This window comes from Eurosta solidaginis, chromosome 3 (genome assembly GCF_040869045.1).
Source record: "Eurosta solidaginis isolate ZX-2024a chromosome 3, ASM4086904v1, whole genome shotgun sequence".
NCBI classification, from domain to species: Eukaryota; Metazoa; Arthropoda; class Insecta; order Diptera; family Tephritidae; genus Eurosta; species Eurosta solidaginis.
The window spans coordinates 146,863,320-146,883,783 of record NC_090321.1 but is presented as its reverse complement, the minus strand read 5'-3'; the positions used below and the strand labels follow the sequence as shown (position 1 = coordinate 146,883,783).

At 38.3% G+C, this 20,464-nt stretch overlaps 2 protein-coding genes across 2 annotated transcripts in view; both read right to left on the bottom strand.

The window, feature by feature from the left end:
• Positions 1–20,464, bottom strand: part of LOC137244337 (succinate--CoA ligase [ADP/GDP-forming] subunit alpha, mitochondrial-like) — a 288,970-nt gene that overhangs the window by 123,814 nt on the left and 144,692 nt on the right. The gene's annotated exons all lie outside the window — the stretch shown is intronic.
• LOC137244333 (uncharacterized) lies at positions 2,599–3,640 on the bottom strand. The gene is made up of 3 exons (XM_067773216.1): positions 3,500–3,640; positions 3,076–3,438; positions 2,599–3,025 (listed from the first exon to the last, which is right to left on the bottom strand). Exons 1-3 carry the CDS (start codon positions 3,556–3,558, stop codon positions 2,830–2,832), a joined length of 618 nt encoding a protein of 205 aa, XP_067629317.1. The 5' UTR covers positions 3,559–3,640; the 3' UTR covers positions 2,599–2,829.

Genomic DNA, 20,464 nt, shown 5'->3' with positions numbered 1-20,464 from the left:
ACAGACAGCAGCTTTGCTGCCCTCCCTATCCCAACTGATGCCCGCCAAGGGGAGCGTGCCTTCCGTAAGGTCATTGAATCCGCCTCGGCACATTTCATTCCCGCCGGGAGAATTCCCGAAATCCGGCCCCACTTCCCGGCGGAGGCCGCGAGCTTAGCGAGGGAACGCGACCTTATAAGACAGCTTGATCCAGGCGACCCCCAAATAAGGGATATAAACCAACGCATCAGATTGCTTGTGGACGAACACAAGCGGGCGAAATGGGAAGAGCACCTAAGAGGTTGTAACCTCTCTACCGGTGTAGGTAAACTTTGGTCCACCGTAAAGTCCCTATCGAATCCGACTAAGCACAAAGACAAAGTTTCTATCGCCTTTGGCGATAAGGTGCTGTCGGATGCGAAAAAATGCGCGAGCGCTTTCTGCCGACAATATATAATGCATCCTACGGTCGACAAAGATAGACGGAGAGCCAATAGACACGCTCATAAACACAAACTCAGCGCGTCACCAATTACCATCACCGCTAGAGAGGTTGAGGACGCCATTGGTCGCGCTAAACCATCCAAAGCAGTGGGCCCAGACGGCATAGCCATGCCGATGCTTAAAAACCTAAGGAAAGAGGGTTTCAAATATTTAGCGCATGTCTTCAACCTGTCTCTTTCCACCTTTGTCATACCCGAGAAATGGAAAATGGCCAATGTGGTCCCGCTACTAAAGCCTGGGAAACCAGCTAACGTAGGTGAGTCATATCGTCCGATATCTCTCCTATCGCCAGTGGCAAAGACGCTTGAAGCCATTTTGCTCCCTTATTTCCAAGCACATTTGCAGCTAGCCCCTCATCAGCATGGCTTCAGAAAACTCCATAGCACTACCTCCGCGCTAAATGTCATTAGCACCCAGATAAATTGCGGTTTGAATCAATATCCCCACCATAGAACAGTACTCGTAGCGCTAGACCTATCAAAAGCTTTTGATACGGTCAACCATGGCTCGTTACTGCAAGACCTGGAAGGGTCTACCCTTCCCCCATGTCTTAAAAGGTGGATCGCAAATTATCTGGGTGGTCGGCAGGCATCGGTGCAATTTAGAAACGAAACATCAAAACCAAGGAGAATTAAACAGGGGGGCCACAGGGTGGTGTCCTATCCCCACTTTTGTTTAATTTCTACATATCTAAGCTACGTTCACCACCGGAAGGAGTCACAATCGTTTCCTACGCCGATGACTGCACAATAATGGCCACAGGCCCAGGCCCAAAGATCGATGCGCTATGCAATAAAATAAACGGCTACCTCCCTGATCTCTCCAGTTTTTTCGCCTCGCGAAACCTGGCATTACCACCGACTAAATCTTCCGCGACCTTATTTACAACATGGACGCCCCAAATGTCGACCATTTTGAACATCCACGTCGATGGCACTACGCTACCGACTTTCCGACACCCCAAAATCTTGGGTGTGACGTTTGATCAGGATCTACATTTTGGTGAGCACGCAGCCGCAATTGTTCCGAGAATTCAGAGCCGTAACAAAATCCTCAAATCCCTCGCTGGCAGTACTTGGGGAAAAGATAAAGAAACGCTCATGACTACATACAAAGCAATTAGCCAGCCGATTACGTGCTACGCGTCACCCATATGGTCGCCAAGCCTAAAAATCACCCACTGGAAGAAACTACAGGCCTGCCAAAATACTGCTCTCAGAATCGCCACGGGCTGTCTTCTTATGTCCCCAGAACACCATCTGCATAATGAGGCGAGAATACTCCCCATCAGGGAGAGAGATGAGATGCTGACCAAACAGTTCCTGTTGAATACCCAGAAACCTGGGCATCCCAACAGACATCTGATTGATGAACCAGCACCGCCTAGGGGCTTAAGGAGTCATCTCCGTAAGCATTTTGAGGAAATACGGCACCTGAGAACCCAGCCGTATGAAGTGAAAAAACACAAGCAGGTCCTTGGTGAACTCCATAAACAGGCGTCGGACCTTTATACCGGGAATTGCCCGGTGAATCCAGTACTTAACGAAAATTATCCAAAACTTGCGGAAGAGGAACGCATACTCCCCAGGGAAACGCGTGTCACTCTTGCTCAACTTCGTTCTGGATACTGTAACAGGTTAAACTCTTACCTATCCAGAAACAACCCTGACATACAAAATGTATGCCTCACTTGCAATGTGTCCCCACATGATACCAACCATCTCTTCAATTGTAATGTGGAACCAACGCCTCTAACACCCCTTTCCTTATGGTCCACCCCTGTTGAAACGGCATATTTCCTTGGACTCCCGTTAGAGGATATTGATGACAATTTGTGATCGGTAGCGGCTATTAGGTGGGGCGAGCATTGCTATAACAACAACAACAACAACATACAAAATGTATGCACCGCTTGCAACCATCTCTTCAATTGTAATGTGGAACCAACGCCTCTAACACCCCTTTCCATACGGTCCACCCCTGTTGAAACGGCAAGTTTCCTTGAACTCCCGTTAGAGGATATTGATAACAATTTGTGATAGGTCGCGGCTATTAGGTGGGGCGAGCATTGCTACAACAACAACAACACCAACAACAACAACAACATGGGACAGCTGGTTATAAACTTTTTTTATTTGATTTGATACATCAACTTCCGGCGCAGTACGATCTTGACATTTGTCCATCGAATTAACAAAAACAAAATACATGGAATTTTTATTTATGTTTGTAGGTATGCCACCATGCTGGCACCTTGTATCGTTCCGCCATGCATACAACCATCGACAATTTTTGACTGGGTAATCTTGCATAATGTTATTGCATATCTTACATTTAGCGCCTAAGCTAATAACCCATCATTTGATTGTAGTCCGCAGGTGTTCTAAAATAATGGCTTAATATTAGCGAAGTTCGTTTGCCCAATCGAATCGTGCTATCGTTCCATGGGTTAAATTTGTTGCTAACTACCTTTACTTCATTTTTACAATACTTATGCCGCAACGATCGGAAAGGTAGTTGAGAGTCAAATATAGCGATATAACTAAAAATATATTGTCAACAGACATTAGAATATAATTTTCCAAATATTACCTCTCTTTGAAACGATAAATACGTAAAGGATATCTGGCAATAAAGGCCCTTATTGCAATTGCTATAAAAATAAATCCGCACGAAAAATACCAGATATCCGTTGGGTGCGATACCAATCCCCAGGAATCAACACTCGTAGTTGGAATATTAAAATCGTTAGCCGTAGCGGAATACAATGCTACTGAAGAGATAAATATTGTTGTTATAGTTGATATATTTTTAGCCACCGTTATATATAATTCCATTGGGGCATGGTATACAAGTTCGTAGTTCTGTGGCACGTTATCTTTTTTCATTAACTGAGCTCGTTTTGGTACAGATTTGTTGGTTTTGAATGATTTATTTGACAACAGCCGAACGAAACTATTTGGTGGGACACGACTAATGAAACAATACATTTTACTATCTTAAATAAATAACTTGCCAATTTAATTTCTGATTGTGAAAATGGGGTTTGCCATATCTGCAACCAAATGAGATCATTTTTCATTAAATAATATTAGCACTGTTTTCAGTGAATAGTAGTCCCTAATCACATAAGAAGGTAGGTGAATTGTGAATAGTAGTGGTGAGAACAATCGAATGAAAACTATAGAGTTACTCGATAGTTCACTGAATTTCATTCATTCGATAGTCATTTGATATTCGTCCATTACTAATGGCTATGATTTGGGTCATTGTGAATGATGACTAAGTGTGATATCTTCTGCATAAACGTCAAAATTCCAAAGTGATTGGATCACCTGATTCGTATTTGACTATCGCTGTCTCATTCTGTATCTCTTTCTATCACCCGCTGATATGGCGCCGCCATATTGAACAGCCTGTCAAAACGCTGAAAAGTAGCCATATTGAACAGCCTGTTAGGCAGTTGACATATAAGATAACACACTTTGTCATCATTCACAATGACTTGGGTGTTGCTTTAGCGTTATGGTATGGCACCATTAAGGGTCAGTTAAACTTCCTTAACCCTAACGCCATAGTCGTAACCATATTTTTACTTATCCATATCATATTGGCATCAGTTATTGGTGCCTTAACCTAAAAATCGTGAAAATTTCATAAAAATGAAGAAAACTCAAAAAATTATAAACATATACCACAATAAGTAAGTCTCTTAGTCAAAACGTATCCAAAACAATAAATAAAATCTGTAAAGAGTTAGTAAATTCTCCAACTCAAATATTTTTAGGTTACGGATATGGCGAAAAACCAATTAGTTAGCTATGATATGGTTATGGCGTTAGCGTTATGGTACGGCACCATTAACCGATTAATTGATTTCCATAAGGTTGGTTTGATCAGCTGTTTTATCAGGTTATGGATAAGTCACCATTAATTGGCCCTTTAATCGATTACAATGATTTCCGTAAGGTTTGTTCGATAAGCTGTTTTATCTGGTTATGGATAAAGCTTGGGACATTGGTGCTTTATCGGTAACCGTATGGGTAACCTTTTAACAGCTGATTCGACCAACCTTATGAGAATCAATGCAATCGATTATTGGTGCCGCCAAGGTCGTAACCGTATCGTAGCCAACCAATTGAGTTTTGGTTTACCGTCGTAACGATAAACAGCTGGTTACGTTAGGGATACGACTACAGCGATACGACAAACGGCACCAATGACTCCAGCTTAACCCTCCAAAATTGTTGGATTACGTGTTCCATTTTCTTCATGTTGGAGTACTCTAACAATACTCCTTTGCAATGCGTTTGCGGACCACCATCCGCCGATCATTGCTCGACCGTGATCCCGAGCAATGACGATCGAACAGAGTTACCAAAAGTACAATATTGCATACAAATAACTGATAATATAATTTTACTATGGCAACTCTGATAAAATTCAACCGCGCACTGGTTTTATGTATACATACTATAGTATAGGGAAATATTACTTTCTTTATTTACGCAAATGCTAAATAACATAAGAATATTCGTAGTATAAAATATAAAACATGTATTGCCCCGCTTCATTTACTATAATTTTAAATTAAATTCACTCCGATAATTCTTTAGTACTTTGGCATATGATCCTCTGTGGGTGCTCCATGGAGTACTACAGTGAAAGTACTTTGGAAAGTACTCTCATCTATGTACTCTGTGAAATACTCACAAACAAAGCGATAGTGGGATCACCTACTCCTCTCCTAGGACATCGCAATGTTAATCATTGTGAATGATAACTAAGTGTGATATCTTATCTGTCAAATGCCTGACAGGATGTTCAATATGGCTACTTTTCCTTCAAAAATCGTGTGACCAAAAACGCACAGAGCCACACGAATTTTTGACAGTGGTGACGAATTGGAATGAAAAATTCTCCAAATGAAATAGCATGTTGACAAATTTAGCTTTGACACAATGTATCGTGCTCTCTCGCACCTACTTTATTCATAGGTATTGTGAAATATGTCATTTTTGTGTGGAAAAAAATTTTCAGCGAGTCCGCCATTTTCCGCGAATTGAGCTGCAGGCCTGTGCTAATTTTGGAGCATTAATTTAGATTAAATTAAAACAACAAGCAACAACAACAACCGAACAATAACTTTATAGCTGGTCAATATGGTGAAACAGCTAACCCGCCGCCTCAAGCCTATGCGCAAACTTCCATGGATTCGCCATCACCTCCAGCAACGACACCGCCAGGGAAAGCTGTACCTGGTGGTCCCAATCAGATGACTATAAATAGGGCAAATATACCTGGCTTGCCTGGATTTTGCTTTCGCATTTTCTCCATCAATAACTTTGACAAGGTGGAAGACATCTATGCCCGTAAATCGCAACATATTTTCTTGGTCGAGCGTTTCTTCAATAGCTCTCTAGTGGTGATGGCGACAACAGAGAAACCCAACTGTTTACAAATGTTACACTTCAAAAAGAATCAAAATATCTGACATTGCGTCTATGGCTCAAATACCCACAGTATATGAATGAATCGAACGCACCCAATTGTCTGCCTAACGGATAGTATACATATTCATCAAATCGAAAGTACTGCACCAAACGAACTGGCTCTGAATACTGAAACAGTACACCAATTCAAAATCGATGAAAATGATGATGGTATAGGGTGATGAATAATGTGTTGAATAACATACGAAAACCACTTTAACCCATCTATATATTTGCATTATAGCTAAAACTTTACAAACAGCAAAAATTTCTGGCGCCAAGCAATTGGAAAAGGCAGTGAAGCATTCATCACACTGTACGGATGGAGCACAGTTAGAAACTGCTGTTGTAACTGCTGCCACCGACACAACGGTCATCTCTACTTCGCCGAGTAGCGGCTCGTCCGACTATCTATCGAAGACAGTATAATCATATCTCTTGCCAACACAGGTTAGCGATGTGCTTGCACAGGAAAAGATTTCAATTGGAAAACAAAAACCAATTAAGAGAGTTTTGTTATAATTAAAGTACTTACTTTTCTTTATATCAACTGTATTAATTTAAGTTACAATTTCATGTACATATATAATAAAGTATGTCGTGGTACGATTGCTGTTGGAATTAGATTTGAAACCAATCAATACTTCTGCTAAGGGTTGCAGAATTATTGCTGGAATTGATTAGATTTAGAACAATAATAATTCTGACTCAATTACTAGTCCTACATATTCAAATTCATATTTTATTTTACTTTGTTACTTTCAAATTCAATTACGACAGCAATCGGATTCCACGACACCTTTGAATATTCTTGATCTGAAAAAAAAAGAGTAAATCTAATCTGAATTTCTAATTAGCTTTAAGTTGTACATTTAATAGTTGGAGTTTTTTCTAAAGCTTAACATTATTTTCTGTTCGCTTGGAAAAGATTTCAATTGGAAAACGAAAACCAATTAAGCGAGTTTATTTATTATTAAAGTACTTACTTATTTTTTATATGAACTGTATTAATATAAGTTCCAATTTCATGTACATATATAATATTGAAAATAATAAATATTGAAAATTCAAATTTTTTGGTTCATATTTTATTCATATGGCTGCTCTAGGTAAAGTAAATCTGCAGGTAAAATTCATGTTATATGGCGGTTATATAAATGGTAAAGCCACAGTAAAATTGATTGTCAAATGTTTCGAAAATGTAGAGTGAAATGCCGGAGAATATGACCGCCATTTGACGAGCATTGTTGCGTGTGTGTGCAGAACAGTACTATGCTCACATCCTATAGGTGGGAGCGGAATGCACGATTACATTAATAGGAACGAAACAGAAAATTTGGTCACAAAACCTAATCACGCCCAAGCAAGTGTGACTATGAATATAACCGCTTGGAAAAGTCACAATGACCGTAAAACTACTAGTCAAATGAAGTGGAGCGTTTTTGCAGGGTTAGCGTTTTAACAGGGTGTTCAATATGGCGGCGCCTATCTTCAGCGGATGATAGAAAGAGATACAGAACGAGACAGCGAAAGTGAAATACAAATCAGGTGATCCAATCACTTTGGAATTTTGACGTCTATGCAGAAGATATCACAATTAGTTATCATTCACAATGATGTTAATTGGAGCACACTTTTTGTATGAATACAGTTTAGTTTTGGAACACTCCTATACTAGCCGCATTCTATTCTAAGCGAGTGCGAAAAGAACGCCAAACTCGGTTAAAATTTCCCTGCATGTATTTAACAACACTGGTAACATTTCAGCTGTCAAAATCATCTGTTGTTTATTATTGACATTTTTTTGTTATTTATATTATTGTAATGTCCGATAATGAGGATGATTTTATATGCGAAGACGACGAATTTTAGTAAATAATGAGTGATTCTCAACGTTTGGTAATAGCAGAATGTGAAAGCACATCACAGGGGCCACCCATAGTGGCAATGGACATAGATGAGGTAGAGGTTGTTTGGGAAGATGCTGATGACAAGGAATTCGAAAAGCTGTTGTGGTCTATTGACGATGATACATTATTCCAGCCGCTTGGCTTAACCAATCATGGTACAGATGCTGGAAAGACGGTTTTTGTAACATGGAATGATGAATATTTACTTAAATTTGTATTCAAAGAGCGTGACGTACAAAGAAAAATAATTTGACCAAATTGCGAACGATATATTCATACTAGAAATGAATGCTTTGTTACTTATGCGAAGCGGTCAGGTTTATTATTTTAGTTCGGTAAATTCAATACATGCAGTTGACTGGCTAAATGATGCTGGAGGTGGCGTACGTTGTATGGCTCCTGCACGCAATGTAGGATTTAGCTGTATACGTTACGTAGCAAGTGAAAAGGCACGGTAATGGTGCAGTTTACGGTACCCACCGAAATTTGGGCCAACATTTTCGAGTGAGATATCAAAAGACGCGTATTCGCGTCCAGATTAAGAATCCGAAAACGGAAGTTAACTTTTTTTACCCGTTCAAAAGATATTAACGAAAAACCGAAAAAATACACACGGGTCCCTCCGAAACCGGGGGTGAAATCCATAGTATTTTTGCGCAGAACACCTTTCTGCATTGGCGGCCTTCGGCCGCGCTTATAAAAAATAACCCTGGGCTACGCCATGCCAAGTCCGGGTGTGTGGTATAACCGTGGCTACCGCCATACAGGAGCACAGTATAGTCATTACGTATATGCACCTTGTAGGCGTTGCTTGTATTTTACAGATGAAGAGCAGGTGGCGCAATTGCATTTCAGCTACGATAACCAAATGGATACTTGTTTAGTTCAAGAAACGTACAAAGCCATACCTGGGATTGTGGCATGTACTTGGGTTGAAACACAGCAACATTTATTATGTATGAGTTGCAACAATATATTTTATAAAATTAATTTTGAAAATCCTCCCAGTTTTCACCAGCCCTTAACGCATTCGTCAAGTGTATTTTAAAGTTATCTTGCTGTTAAACTAAGGGGTTATGAATCAAAAATTATAAGCAGAAAATAAAACTAAATAACATTATATAAACTGTAGTAAATGCAGTTCCATATAATTATTTAAATAAGAGATTAAAATTAGTTAGCAACTACGTAAGTATATGTGGATTAGAGGTTTACGGAGTAGCTCCTTGCGGAGGGATTGTCCCTCATTCACTTACTCCAGAGAGGCTTCGAACATAACCCCGGTCTTTGGAAGTGCAGCGTCTGCTGAAAAGAAATAGATACATAAAATGGTCACACTTTTGTCTGTATATTTCGGCGCAGTTTGTGGCTCCTTGGCGGTCACGCACAAAGGCGACTTACCGTTGTTATAATGGTTCTTTTAATACTCATGCCTCTAGTTGCACAGGTAGCCTCCAGTTTTTTCGGCTGTTTTTAGGAGATCCAATTCCCGATGTGCGAACAGTAGCAATCCCGACCACCAGTCGCTAACCCCAGCGGGTTAGGGGGTCAGCATATTCCCGCGGTAGGTATGCCTGTCGTAAGAGGCGACTAAAATATCAGATTCAAGGGGATGTGTAGCGCAACCCTTCAGGTTGCCAGCGCAATATATAGCTTCTCCAAACCCAATTGTAAACCTCACCTCTCCGCGGCGAATCCTGTTTCACTAACAGACGAGGCTCTGGCGACCCCAAGCTCCTCATGGAATTTGGGGGTGGAAAGGGAGGGGATGGCCTGAAGGTTTAATGTGGCCACATAAATCGTTCCCGAGATGGTCGGGCTAGCACCTTAATGTTGCTGTGGTACCGGAGCGTACCGGATCTGTATCCGGCAAAGGACCATTACATCGATAACACTCCCCAAAGCCTTCGGGGAGCAACCTTATCGCTACAACAACAACAACAACCACACCTCCTGACCCTCACACCATATGACAGCACGGAAGCTATAGGACTGCGACTTCGAACTCATAATTAAAATTAATAAACATCAAACATTTTAATAATGAACTTACACCTGCGAACAGAAAAATAGCAGTCTCAATTTTTAATAAATTTCGTCAATTAAATACTTTTTTTATTTCCGATACGACACGAAAAAACTTCTCTGATTTTTTTAACTGAAGCTATGAAAAACAATATCGAAAGCGTTTTCGAAAAACGCAAAAATTTGCCGAAATTTTGAACTTCTTATTTATGGTTCTGTGCATTTTTTGAGTATACAATTTTGTAGCAAAATCAATTTTAGTATAACAAAGCACATGCATGCTATAGGTCTCTAAAAATTCTCGTTGATTTTTGAGGTTTTTTGAAGGGTGTTTGAGATTTTCTTCTATACAAATTGTGGAACAGTTTTTTTATGAAAGAAAATCTGAAAGACTTTTCGGTAAAAAAAATACTCAAAAATCAATGCAAAATAAAAATAAAACGTGTACTTTGTTATACTAAAATTGACAAAACTGTATACTCAAAAAAGTTCTAAGAACCCCAAATAAAAAGTTCAAATTTAGGTAACATTTTCTCAAATTTTTGAAAACGTTTGCAAAGTTCATAGAAGCTTTTCTTCAAATATCGGAAATAAAAAAAGAAGTATTTAATTGACGAAATTTGTTGAAAATTGACGCTGCTATTTTTCTCTTCACAGGTTTATGTTTATCGCAAGTATTAAAAATTTGATTCAACTTTTTTGAAAGTAAAACTAAGCTTAAGAAAAAGGTATCCAGTCCAACAAATTTATTTAAAACATATCATTAGATTTAGTAATTTTTTTCCAAATAAAGAATATTATATATGAGGCGCCTAGATGCAAAACCAGATTTTTTAAAATAATATTTAAATTGCGACAATATTGCATCGCCTAGCAACATTCTAAAAACCCGTATTGAAAATTCATAACAATTTTCATTCATAACAAATTTAAATTTTTTTGTGCTTTTCTAAGTTTTACATATCATGAATTCATCTGGTTTTGCATCTTGGAGCCTCATATATACATGAAATTGCAACTTAAATTAATACATTTAATATAAAAAAGAAGTAAATACTTTAATAATAACATAAAAATATATTAATTGCTCTGAGCTATATTGCTGCAGCAGCTAACTTTATATTTGGACAATTCAGAAGTGTGTTATATTCATGTAAAATTTGAGTTGTTTCCATGGTTTCGAATAAAAAATTTGATTATTTGAACCAATTTAAGCCTACAACTTAAAGCTAAGTAGAAATTTTTATTAGATTTACCATTTTTTCAGATCAAGAATATTAAAAGGTGTCGTGGAATCCGATTGCTGTCGTAATTGAATTTAAAATTAATAAGTAAAGTAAAATATGAACTAATCATTCAAGCAATAATTCTGCAACCCTTAGCAGGAGTATTGATTCGTTTCAAATCTAATTCCGACAGCAATCGTATCACGACATCCCTTATTATATATGCACATGAAATTGCACATGAAAAAGGATTATTCCTTACACTATTTATGGTGTACTCTCGTTTTTTGAAGGGAAGTCACCATTAATTGGCCCTTTAGCCATCATCCGGTGGTAAAGATCCTGGGCCAGATAAATAATTTTGCTTGTAAATGCAACAACAACGATTTAAGCCAGATAAATCCAGATAGAAGTCTGGTTCAATTTGTAAGCATTGTGGATAAGACAAGCGTATTAACATTGTGAATGAACCTAAGTGTGATATCTTATCTGTCAATTGCCTGTCAGGATGTTCAATATGGCTACTTTTTAGCGTTTTGACAGGGTGTTCAATATGGCGGCGCCTATCTTCAGCGGGTGATAGAAAGAGATACAGAATGAGACAGCGATAGTCAATTACAAATCAGGTGATCCAATCACTTTGGAATTTTGACGTCTATGCAGAAGATTGTTATGGATTCACATTTTCGGTGGAAGCAGTAAGGAAGGCGGTTGGCATGATGTTGTGGTGCACAGTGGCTAGTCATTGTCGGCTGGGGCGGGTCCTTGCCAACCTTACTGTTCCTGCGCCATAAACAGAAAAAAATGGTCATATCATGCCTATTCAAAACCAACTGTCAAAATCAAAAAACCCTGACAGAAGCGCAGAGATCGACTCAAAACGCTTATCAATTCAAAAGAAACGACATCCGGTCGAACCAGATGCCACGGACAGACCGTTAAATTCAAAACTACATTCAAAAATTAAAAAAAGCAAAAACCAATCTAACGAACAAACTTAACAGAACCGGACATGACCGGTTACCCTAATGTTCAAAAATCAAAATAAAAAAAGCTGAAAAGTAAAATAACAAAAGCTGAGAAGAAACACACAAAAGGCCGAATATACAGAGGGGCGCCACGGGTGTTGTTGCGATGGCCGGTGCTTTGCCCACCCTCAAAATCCATGGCCACCGACGCACCTAAATTTCGGTGGGCCCTTACCTGTATGCCCTAAGTGCCTTCTAAATGAATAAGGGAGTCAGCGTTCCCATTCTTATTATAACAATTTTATTTACAATTCATTATTAAACTTTATCAAAAAACTTTGTATTTTTAAAATTTAATTTATGCCGTAAATGAATCTGTACGATATTTTATGTAGGCTTTCACTTTCTCGCTAATTACTTGTCTGTTCACATTCAAGCACCTGTAAATATTTCTTACAAAAGCAATTCATGAATGCTCTTCGCAACTTTTCAGCTCATAAGGCAATACAATTTAATTTTAGTTGGTTGAAGTCTGAATTTGAATTTTGTTGGGCTTACATAAAATATAATATAAATTCAGAAATGTATATATGTTTGCACATATAAGTATAATAAACTTATTATATTAACGTGTTTTTGGTATTTTCGGTTTTAAATAGTTTACTTAAATGCTATTCTGCTTTACACGTATGAAATCTGTTATTTGTTTAACGGCAAGTTTTGTTTAAATTAACTTACTATTTATGTATTTATGTATATAGAGCAGCTTAATTAAATTATTGGGGTGTAGGAATTAGTAAGATTTTCGAATTCGTATATCTTTGCATTTTCCTTTTACATATAAGTTGATTTTTATCTCTGCTAAAAATGTATCCAAAACAATATATTTTGTACACTATTGTACAGGTATGTTTATATGCATGTATGTCAAGAGGTGAAGAAATCAAAATATATGCAGCACGTAAAAAGATATTCACTAATAGGAGACATAAATTAAAAAAAAAAATATATATTATATTTATTTTCTGACCACTTTATGGATTTTTTTATAAATGTTAGTTTTTTAGTAAGCTGATGCGGTCTGATGTGCGCTAGTGCAAGAAAAAAAATACGCTTTTTCTCCACTTAACTCCCTACGTTTCGCCAATCTCCTGGCATCCTCAGGGACAGGATCTTTATTTTATAAGACACAAACAAAGATAATACATAAGAGACAATATCATCAAAACATATATAAGTGTCACTTACATTGAAAAGTTGGAAAAAATGTATAATCTAAAAACATTAAACAATAACAAAAAAAATTTTTAAACTTGAGTCACATAACATAATTTATCTGTACCATCAATGTCAGGTACATTTGTCAGACTGATTTGTTATCATAAACATAACAAATATGCTGCCGCGATTTCGTCGCTATCTTCCTTTTTGTTTATTGTTTTTTCTCTGTTTTTCAAAATATGTAGGCTCTCCAGTGTATATCTTGTTCTCTCTCTTTTCTCTGTGTCTAAAATTCTGGCGTTTTGTATATCAGCTGTATGCGCATGTGTCAGTATATGTTGCGCAAGAGCTGTACCGCTTTTGTTTCTTCTTATATCCGATTCGTGTTCTTGTAATCGCACTCCTAGTGGTCTTTTTGTCGTTCCAATGTATATTTTGTTGCAGTCGTTGTTCTCTCCTCCGTTGCATTTAATTTCGTATATGACATTGTTTCTATGTTGTGATTCTATTTTGCTTTTGGTTTTGGTGTATACAGTTGAGAGTGTGCAATTTGATTTGTACGCCAGAGATATGTCTTGTTTGTGTTCTTTTAAGTTTTTGTTTAGCTCTTCTGAGAATTTTGGAATATATGTGATGCTGTGGTATCGTTTTGTCTCATTTGTTGTTTGTGAAAGGGTTATTTTTTGGACTTATTATTCATTTCATTGGTTTTTTGTTCAATGAGAGTATTTACTAAATGACGCGGGTAGTTATTATTTATAAGCACTTTGCAAATTTTTTCCTTGTTCGATTCCGTAAACTGTTCATGGCTAAGGGTTAAAACTTTATTTATCATATTTTTAGCTGTATTGATTTTGTATTTTTTCGGCTGGGCTGAGAGAAAATTGATTATTCTGCCTGACGCTATAGGTTTCGAGTACTAATTGAGAAAAATTTCATTGTTGTTTCTGTGTATAAAGACATCCAAAAACGGGATCTTTTGGTTTTCTTCTTTTTCCATAGTAAACTGTAATTTGTTATGATACTGGTTGAAAGTGTTCAGAATAACTTCAACGTCGCTTTGTTTTACAATAGCAAAAATGTCGTCTACATATTTTACTATAAACTTTATATTTATGTTGTGAAGTTTCTTTAATTGTAAAATGGTGGCATCGAGTAAATCGTCCATGATTACGTCCGCTATTGTCGGAGATAGGGGGTTGCCCATGGGCATTCCAAAGCTTTGCATATAAGTTTTGTTATCGTACATGAAATAGTTATTGTCCTTCAGACAGAAGTTCAGTATTTCCAGAAACTTATTTCTCGGTATGTTTGTTTGGATCTGATGAAACTTACTCATTATGATTTTGATAGCAAGATATGTGGGTATGTTAGTGAATAATGACACCACATCGAAGGATACCAATAAGTCGTCTTCGCATATTTCAACCTTCTCCAACCTATCTTTGAGTCTAAAAGAGTTTTTTTATATTGTACTCGTCAGAAATTAAGTCGTTCAGCAATTTTCCAAAAAATTTGGACAAACCATATAAGGGAACATTAACCGAGGATGCTACTGGACGTAGAGGTAGATCCGGCTTATGAGTTTTCGGTAAGCCGTACAGTCGTGGTGCATTAGGTGCTGTGCATGTAAGTTGCTGTTTGTCTTTAAAGTTAATTAGTTTGCTTTTGTAGAGTTCGTCGACGATATTGTTGTTCTGTTTCTGTAGCTTGTTAGTTTGGTCACTTCGGGCTACTCTATAAGTGCTTTTGTCTCCAAGCAACTTATTCATTTTCTCCCTGTAATCAGCTTTGTACATGACCACTGTTTTGTTTCCTTTGTCGGAATCCGTTATGATAATATCATTTTTGTATTGTTTTAAAAAGCTTTTTGTTTTATTGAACGTTGCGACTATAAATTTGTCTACTGGGTTGTGCTTCATGTTAAGTCTGTACTGATTTATTCTGCTGCTTAGGCGACATCTCTCCATTTCTTTCGTTCTCTCATCCTCAATTTGTTGTATGACTTGCTCAATCTCAGCTATGATCTTTAGCGGTTTAAAGGTGGTATTAGTAGTTGGTAGTGTAAATTTCTTACCAAGAGAGAGCAACCATTTAACGTCCTCCGGAAATTGAATGTCAGTTTTGTTGATAAAACAATTGTTGTTCATACATATACCTAAAGATTGCAGTTGTATTTGTTTCAATCTCTCGAGCTTCGATGTTTGTGTCTTTTTTAAATCGTTCGCCACTCTCTGGCTTAACATGTTCTGAGTGTGCATGACGGAGTTGAAATCACTTTCACTGAGGTTGCGCTTTAGTTGTTGTTCAGCATATAGAATTTGATCCCGTATAGATTTTATATTAATATTCGTTTGTGTGATATCTATGTTCAGTATTTTCTTCTGGAACTGTTTTTTCGCTCTCTCTATTTGATGCTTTATATTTTGTGATGTGGTTTGTATCTGTGTTCTTTTTGTTAAGTCCGTCAGATGCAAACAACAACAAAAGCGGTACAGCTCTTGCGCAACATATACTGACACATGCGCATACAGCTGATATACAAAACGCCAGAATTTTAGACACAGAGAAAAGAGAGAGAACAAGATATACACTGGAGAGCCTACATATTTTAAAAAACAGAGAAAAAACAATAAACAAAAAGGAAGATAGCGACGAAATCGCGGCAGCATATTTGTTATGTTTATGATAACGAATCAGTCTGACAAATGTACCTGACATTGATGGTACAGATAAATTATGTTATGTGACTCAAATTTAAAAAATTTTTTGTTATTGTTTAATGTTTTTAGATTATACATTTTTTCCAACTTTTCAATGTAAGTGACACTTATACATGTTTTGATGATATTGTCTCTTATGTATTATCTTTGTTTGTGTCTTATAAAATAAAGATCATGCCCCTGAGGATGCCAAAGAGATTGGCGAAACGTAGGGAGTTAAGTGGAGAAAAAGCGTATCTTTTTTTCTTGCACTAGCGCACATCAGACCGAATCAGCTTATTAAAAAACTAACATTTATAAAAAAAAATATATATATATATATATATATATATTTTATATGTATATATATATATTTGTATATATATATATCTTTTTCCTTCTTTTTTTTTAGCAAAATTTGTTTGAAAAAAAGGTAAAAGTATGTTTTATTAATAATAACGTTGTAAGAGTGAATTTAAAGTCATTCACACACATAAATATGTATGCAAGTATGGAATTAATCTTTTATGATAGTTAGTTTATATACATAGGGAAATAGAGTTGTTGTTGTTTTAATTGTGAGACTACATATGCCTGTATATGTACGGTGGGGATCAATAATAAAAATTGGTTACATTAAAATTTGTTCATAAAAAAAAATGTGGTTGTTGTTATTCCAGAACGGACTCACCCAGTAGGCCGGTACCTACTTAGCCGGAAATGACCGTCCGGCGGCATCTGCTGGTGTACCTCCAGATGATGTGGTTGATGGTACTTGTTCTTGCCGGTTGTGTTGTTGCAGTTTAGGTGTTGTTGCCGGCTATTATGGTTCTTGCTGGTAATTTTAGTTGCTGGCTATTAAGGCTGGTGATGGTGGTAAGCCTGGGGCTTCGTGGGCGCTATAGCTGGTGGTAGCGCGTGATGGAGTATTATACCTGAGTTTTTCCAAGTTAAAAGATTTGGTTGTTTGTAGTTGCTACAGACTCATCGATGACACCGTGTCTTTTATGGTCTTAACTGGTAGACATTAGTAGTAGAAGTACGTGGAAGAGCACAAAAAGGTTGACTTTTTTTTCTGCAGGGCTTTGGTTTTCAACTCACTTGCAGATTCGACTAGTTATGGTTTTAATTACAATATTTTTATTTTTTTGCATTTTACTGGCAGAATGTAGCACAAGGTGAAGTGTGGAATTTTGGCTTTTCCATGCGATTTCAACAAGGACAATTACAAAGCAATAAAATTGGGAGCAGATATGAATTCTTGTACAGCAATTTTACCGCAATCGATATTTTTCGCCACAATTAAGTTCAATATAGCGTACTTTAGGTATTTAGTATATTTCAGTTTTTCACTGGTGCAAATTTGCTTTTATTCCATTGGCCACAGCTTTTTCTATATACTGCTTAGCTAATCCCACAAGAAGTATCTTACCAACGTTTTGCTTCCACTTTGACGAAGGTCGTTTGAAACTGTCACTACAAAGGAGGAATCGCAGTTGTAATGCTTCCACGCTCTCCCGTCGCTGGTATATTAGAATGTCGGCGCATCAGCGCTCTATTCCAAAACGCAACACGTTTATAAAGGGGGCCTGCTCTGGTATGTACGGAGTACCCACGATGGGTGGCTGTTCGGCCGGGGCGCGTCTGATCCTTGCGAGAGGTGGGCGCACCGGGGTCGATCTCAGTGGGAATATGGCGTGTGGAAATAAAAATAAGAGAATACGAGATTTCTCGTTATAATATATATTTTATTGGGTAAATGTATAAATTGGTTGGTTACAATATTACCTGAATATATTTTTGACAAACGGCAGAGATCGCTGGCGGTAGATATAAGCTGTACGGCTGTTGAAATCCAAGAGGCCGGTTGTATAGAAAGCTACAACCGTTGACCCGCAAACTCCTCCGTTTTGGAGGAGAAAGGCACCCACCCATCAACCCCGACATGCATATGCATGAGTGCTGACAAAAAGCACACATACACGTGCATGTACATGCATGCACATGCATGACGGTGATGGTGTGGGTGGTTATAAATTAAGTCGAGTATCGAGTATCGATTTGCAGAGTTGCATTGGGGGGATCGCAATCAGATGCGGAAAAGTTAGGCATCCTGCCTAAACATGCCGGCCCCCTTGCGATACGCAACATCGTTTTCCGCCAATGACCTCCGCTGAAACGAGAAAAATGAATATAAGACTTACACACTAAACTTAATCTAAATGAGGAGTTCGTCTGCGACGCAAAATGGCCGGGAATCCTCTCCGACTTGTTTAGCATGCCACCTGAGCTAAGATGAAAAAATTAGCGGTTATGAACAGTTAGAAGTGAATATTTCTTGCCATTGGTTTATACGTAACTCTAATATATAGAAGTTCAGAACGTGATATATGTATAATCGATGGCCAGTAAGGCTGGACGAAGAGGCCGAGGTCTCCGTTCCAGAATGGCACCATTTTTGTTATTCTTTGTTTTTTTTTTGTTTGTTCCGGATGGAGAGGCCGAGGTCTCCGTTCCAGACTTGCGGTTTTTTTTTGGTTGGACGAAGAGGTAGAGGTATCCGTTCCAGACTCGAAGGTTTGAGGTTTTTCTGGGCTGGACGAAGAGGCCGAGGTCTCCGTTCCAGCGTCTAACTTGTCGTATCGCTCTCAAGGCAACTGTGGCATTTTATGGATGTACCGGGGCCAGCGGCCGTGAGGTTGGTTGGGTGAAGCGGAGGTGTTTTTATAAAAACGTATGTTAGGATAGATAAAATAAGTGCATATGCGAAGCATATTATTAAATACAATTTTTACAAAGAAGAGATGCGTTATTTACGTTCACCTGACATAAATTTGCCGATTGGCGATGCGTTCTCCGCGACGCGTTCTATCTGCACGTACCATTATGCTAAATGTACCATGCAACCCTGTCGTGTATTTATTGGTCAGCTGATAGCTGGTATGGTGAGTTTGTGGCGTGCGAATATATATATATAGATATATATATATATATATATATACATATATGTATTTGCTTGCCCTTGAAAAAAAACTAGGTCACTGGGGCAGTAGCACACTAAGCCAGTAGAAAAATTTGACTTTTTCCAATTTCGGGACTTTGTCGTGTCGGGATTCTTCACTTTCGGGACTCGGATTGTTTTTGTACCGAGCCCTTATAATGATTGTTTGTGATATTTGTTGTTGAAAAACAACAAGTCCTGCCCCCCAGCCAGAAAACAGTACCCAAAAAACGGAAAGGGTAAAAAAAAAACAACAAAAAAAATGTCTTTGTTAAAAAAATGTGAAATTTTTGTGCAAGGAGAGGTTTTTTTTGTTTTGTTTTCCTTTTTTTTTTTTGAGTTCGTTTGTTGTGTATGACTGGTTGGTACTGCATGAGATGCCCACGTGAGTAAAAATAGAAAAAAACACGTCAGTCCCGATTGTGATGATTTGCGGTTTTCGGTACTGATTTTGTCTATTTAGTGTTCGGTATCCGCCCTTAGTCTGATAGCACTAATGAGGCTGCCGTTGTTATGTTGCGGGTTGCCATCCAGTTGTTTTCCCGTAACAGGAATTTTCCAGGATACATTAATGTAGGATTGTGGTGGATAAATTATCCCCACCACTTTGTTATTTGCAAAAGGATTTTCAGGCTGGTAAAACGTAATTATGACAAATTTCTAACGGATTTTTGATAATTTTTCCTATAATGGATTTTTTCCTTTTCGTTTCAGATGGAACCGATGCAATTGCCCCTAGTGTGTTTGGAGACTGGGGATGAGGAGCCCATCCAGGTGGTGGCGGATATCCAATACCCGGAGCGGCGAAGGGGCTCCTATATTTGCCACGCACCGGACGAGTTAGTGCAGCAGGCGGTGGAGTAGGGGTCGCGGCGAGTTAAGCCCTGTGTGCTCCGGGCCTTGCAGACGCCGCTGGTGGTTAAACTACGCGGGAGCACCACCGCCTGTTATGCCAAGTTTCATAAGGCGAACGAAAATGTGTTGTGGGAGCAGCGGCAACCACAGGGTCCAACGCCTTAGGGTGGGTATCGATGCCGTGTGTGCCAGCGGCATCTTCGGTCGTTTGGAGGGTTGATTGCCCATCTAAATGGGCATATGCAATTTTTTTCCGTATAGGTGTTGGAGTTGCCCTAAGCGATATGCGTCGTCCGCAGCGCTCTCCGCGCATCGCCGTCTTCGACATTGAAGTGGGTTTTTTTGTAATCACTTAAGTGAATGTAAATTAATTTAATTGAATTTTTGTTGATCAATAATAAAAAAAATGGACTTGTTTCTTCCTTACGGCATATTATTTCGGCCTGATTAGTTAGAGGAAGGGGAGGGGGTTTAACCTTGTGTTGTCTTTCTCTGTCCCTGAACTCTTATACTGACGAAAACAAGAAACGCACCATTGGGTGGCGGAGTTCGCTGACGTAGCAACTCTGCCGTTTCTCGTT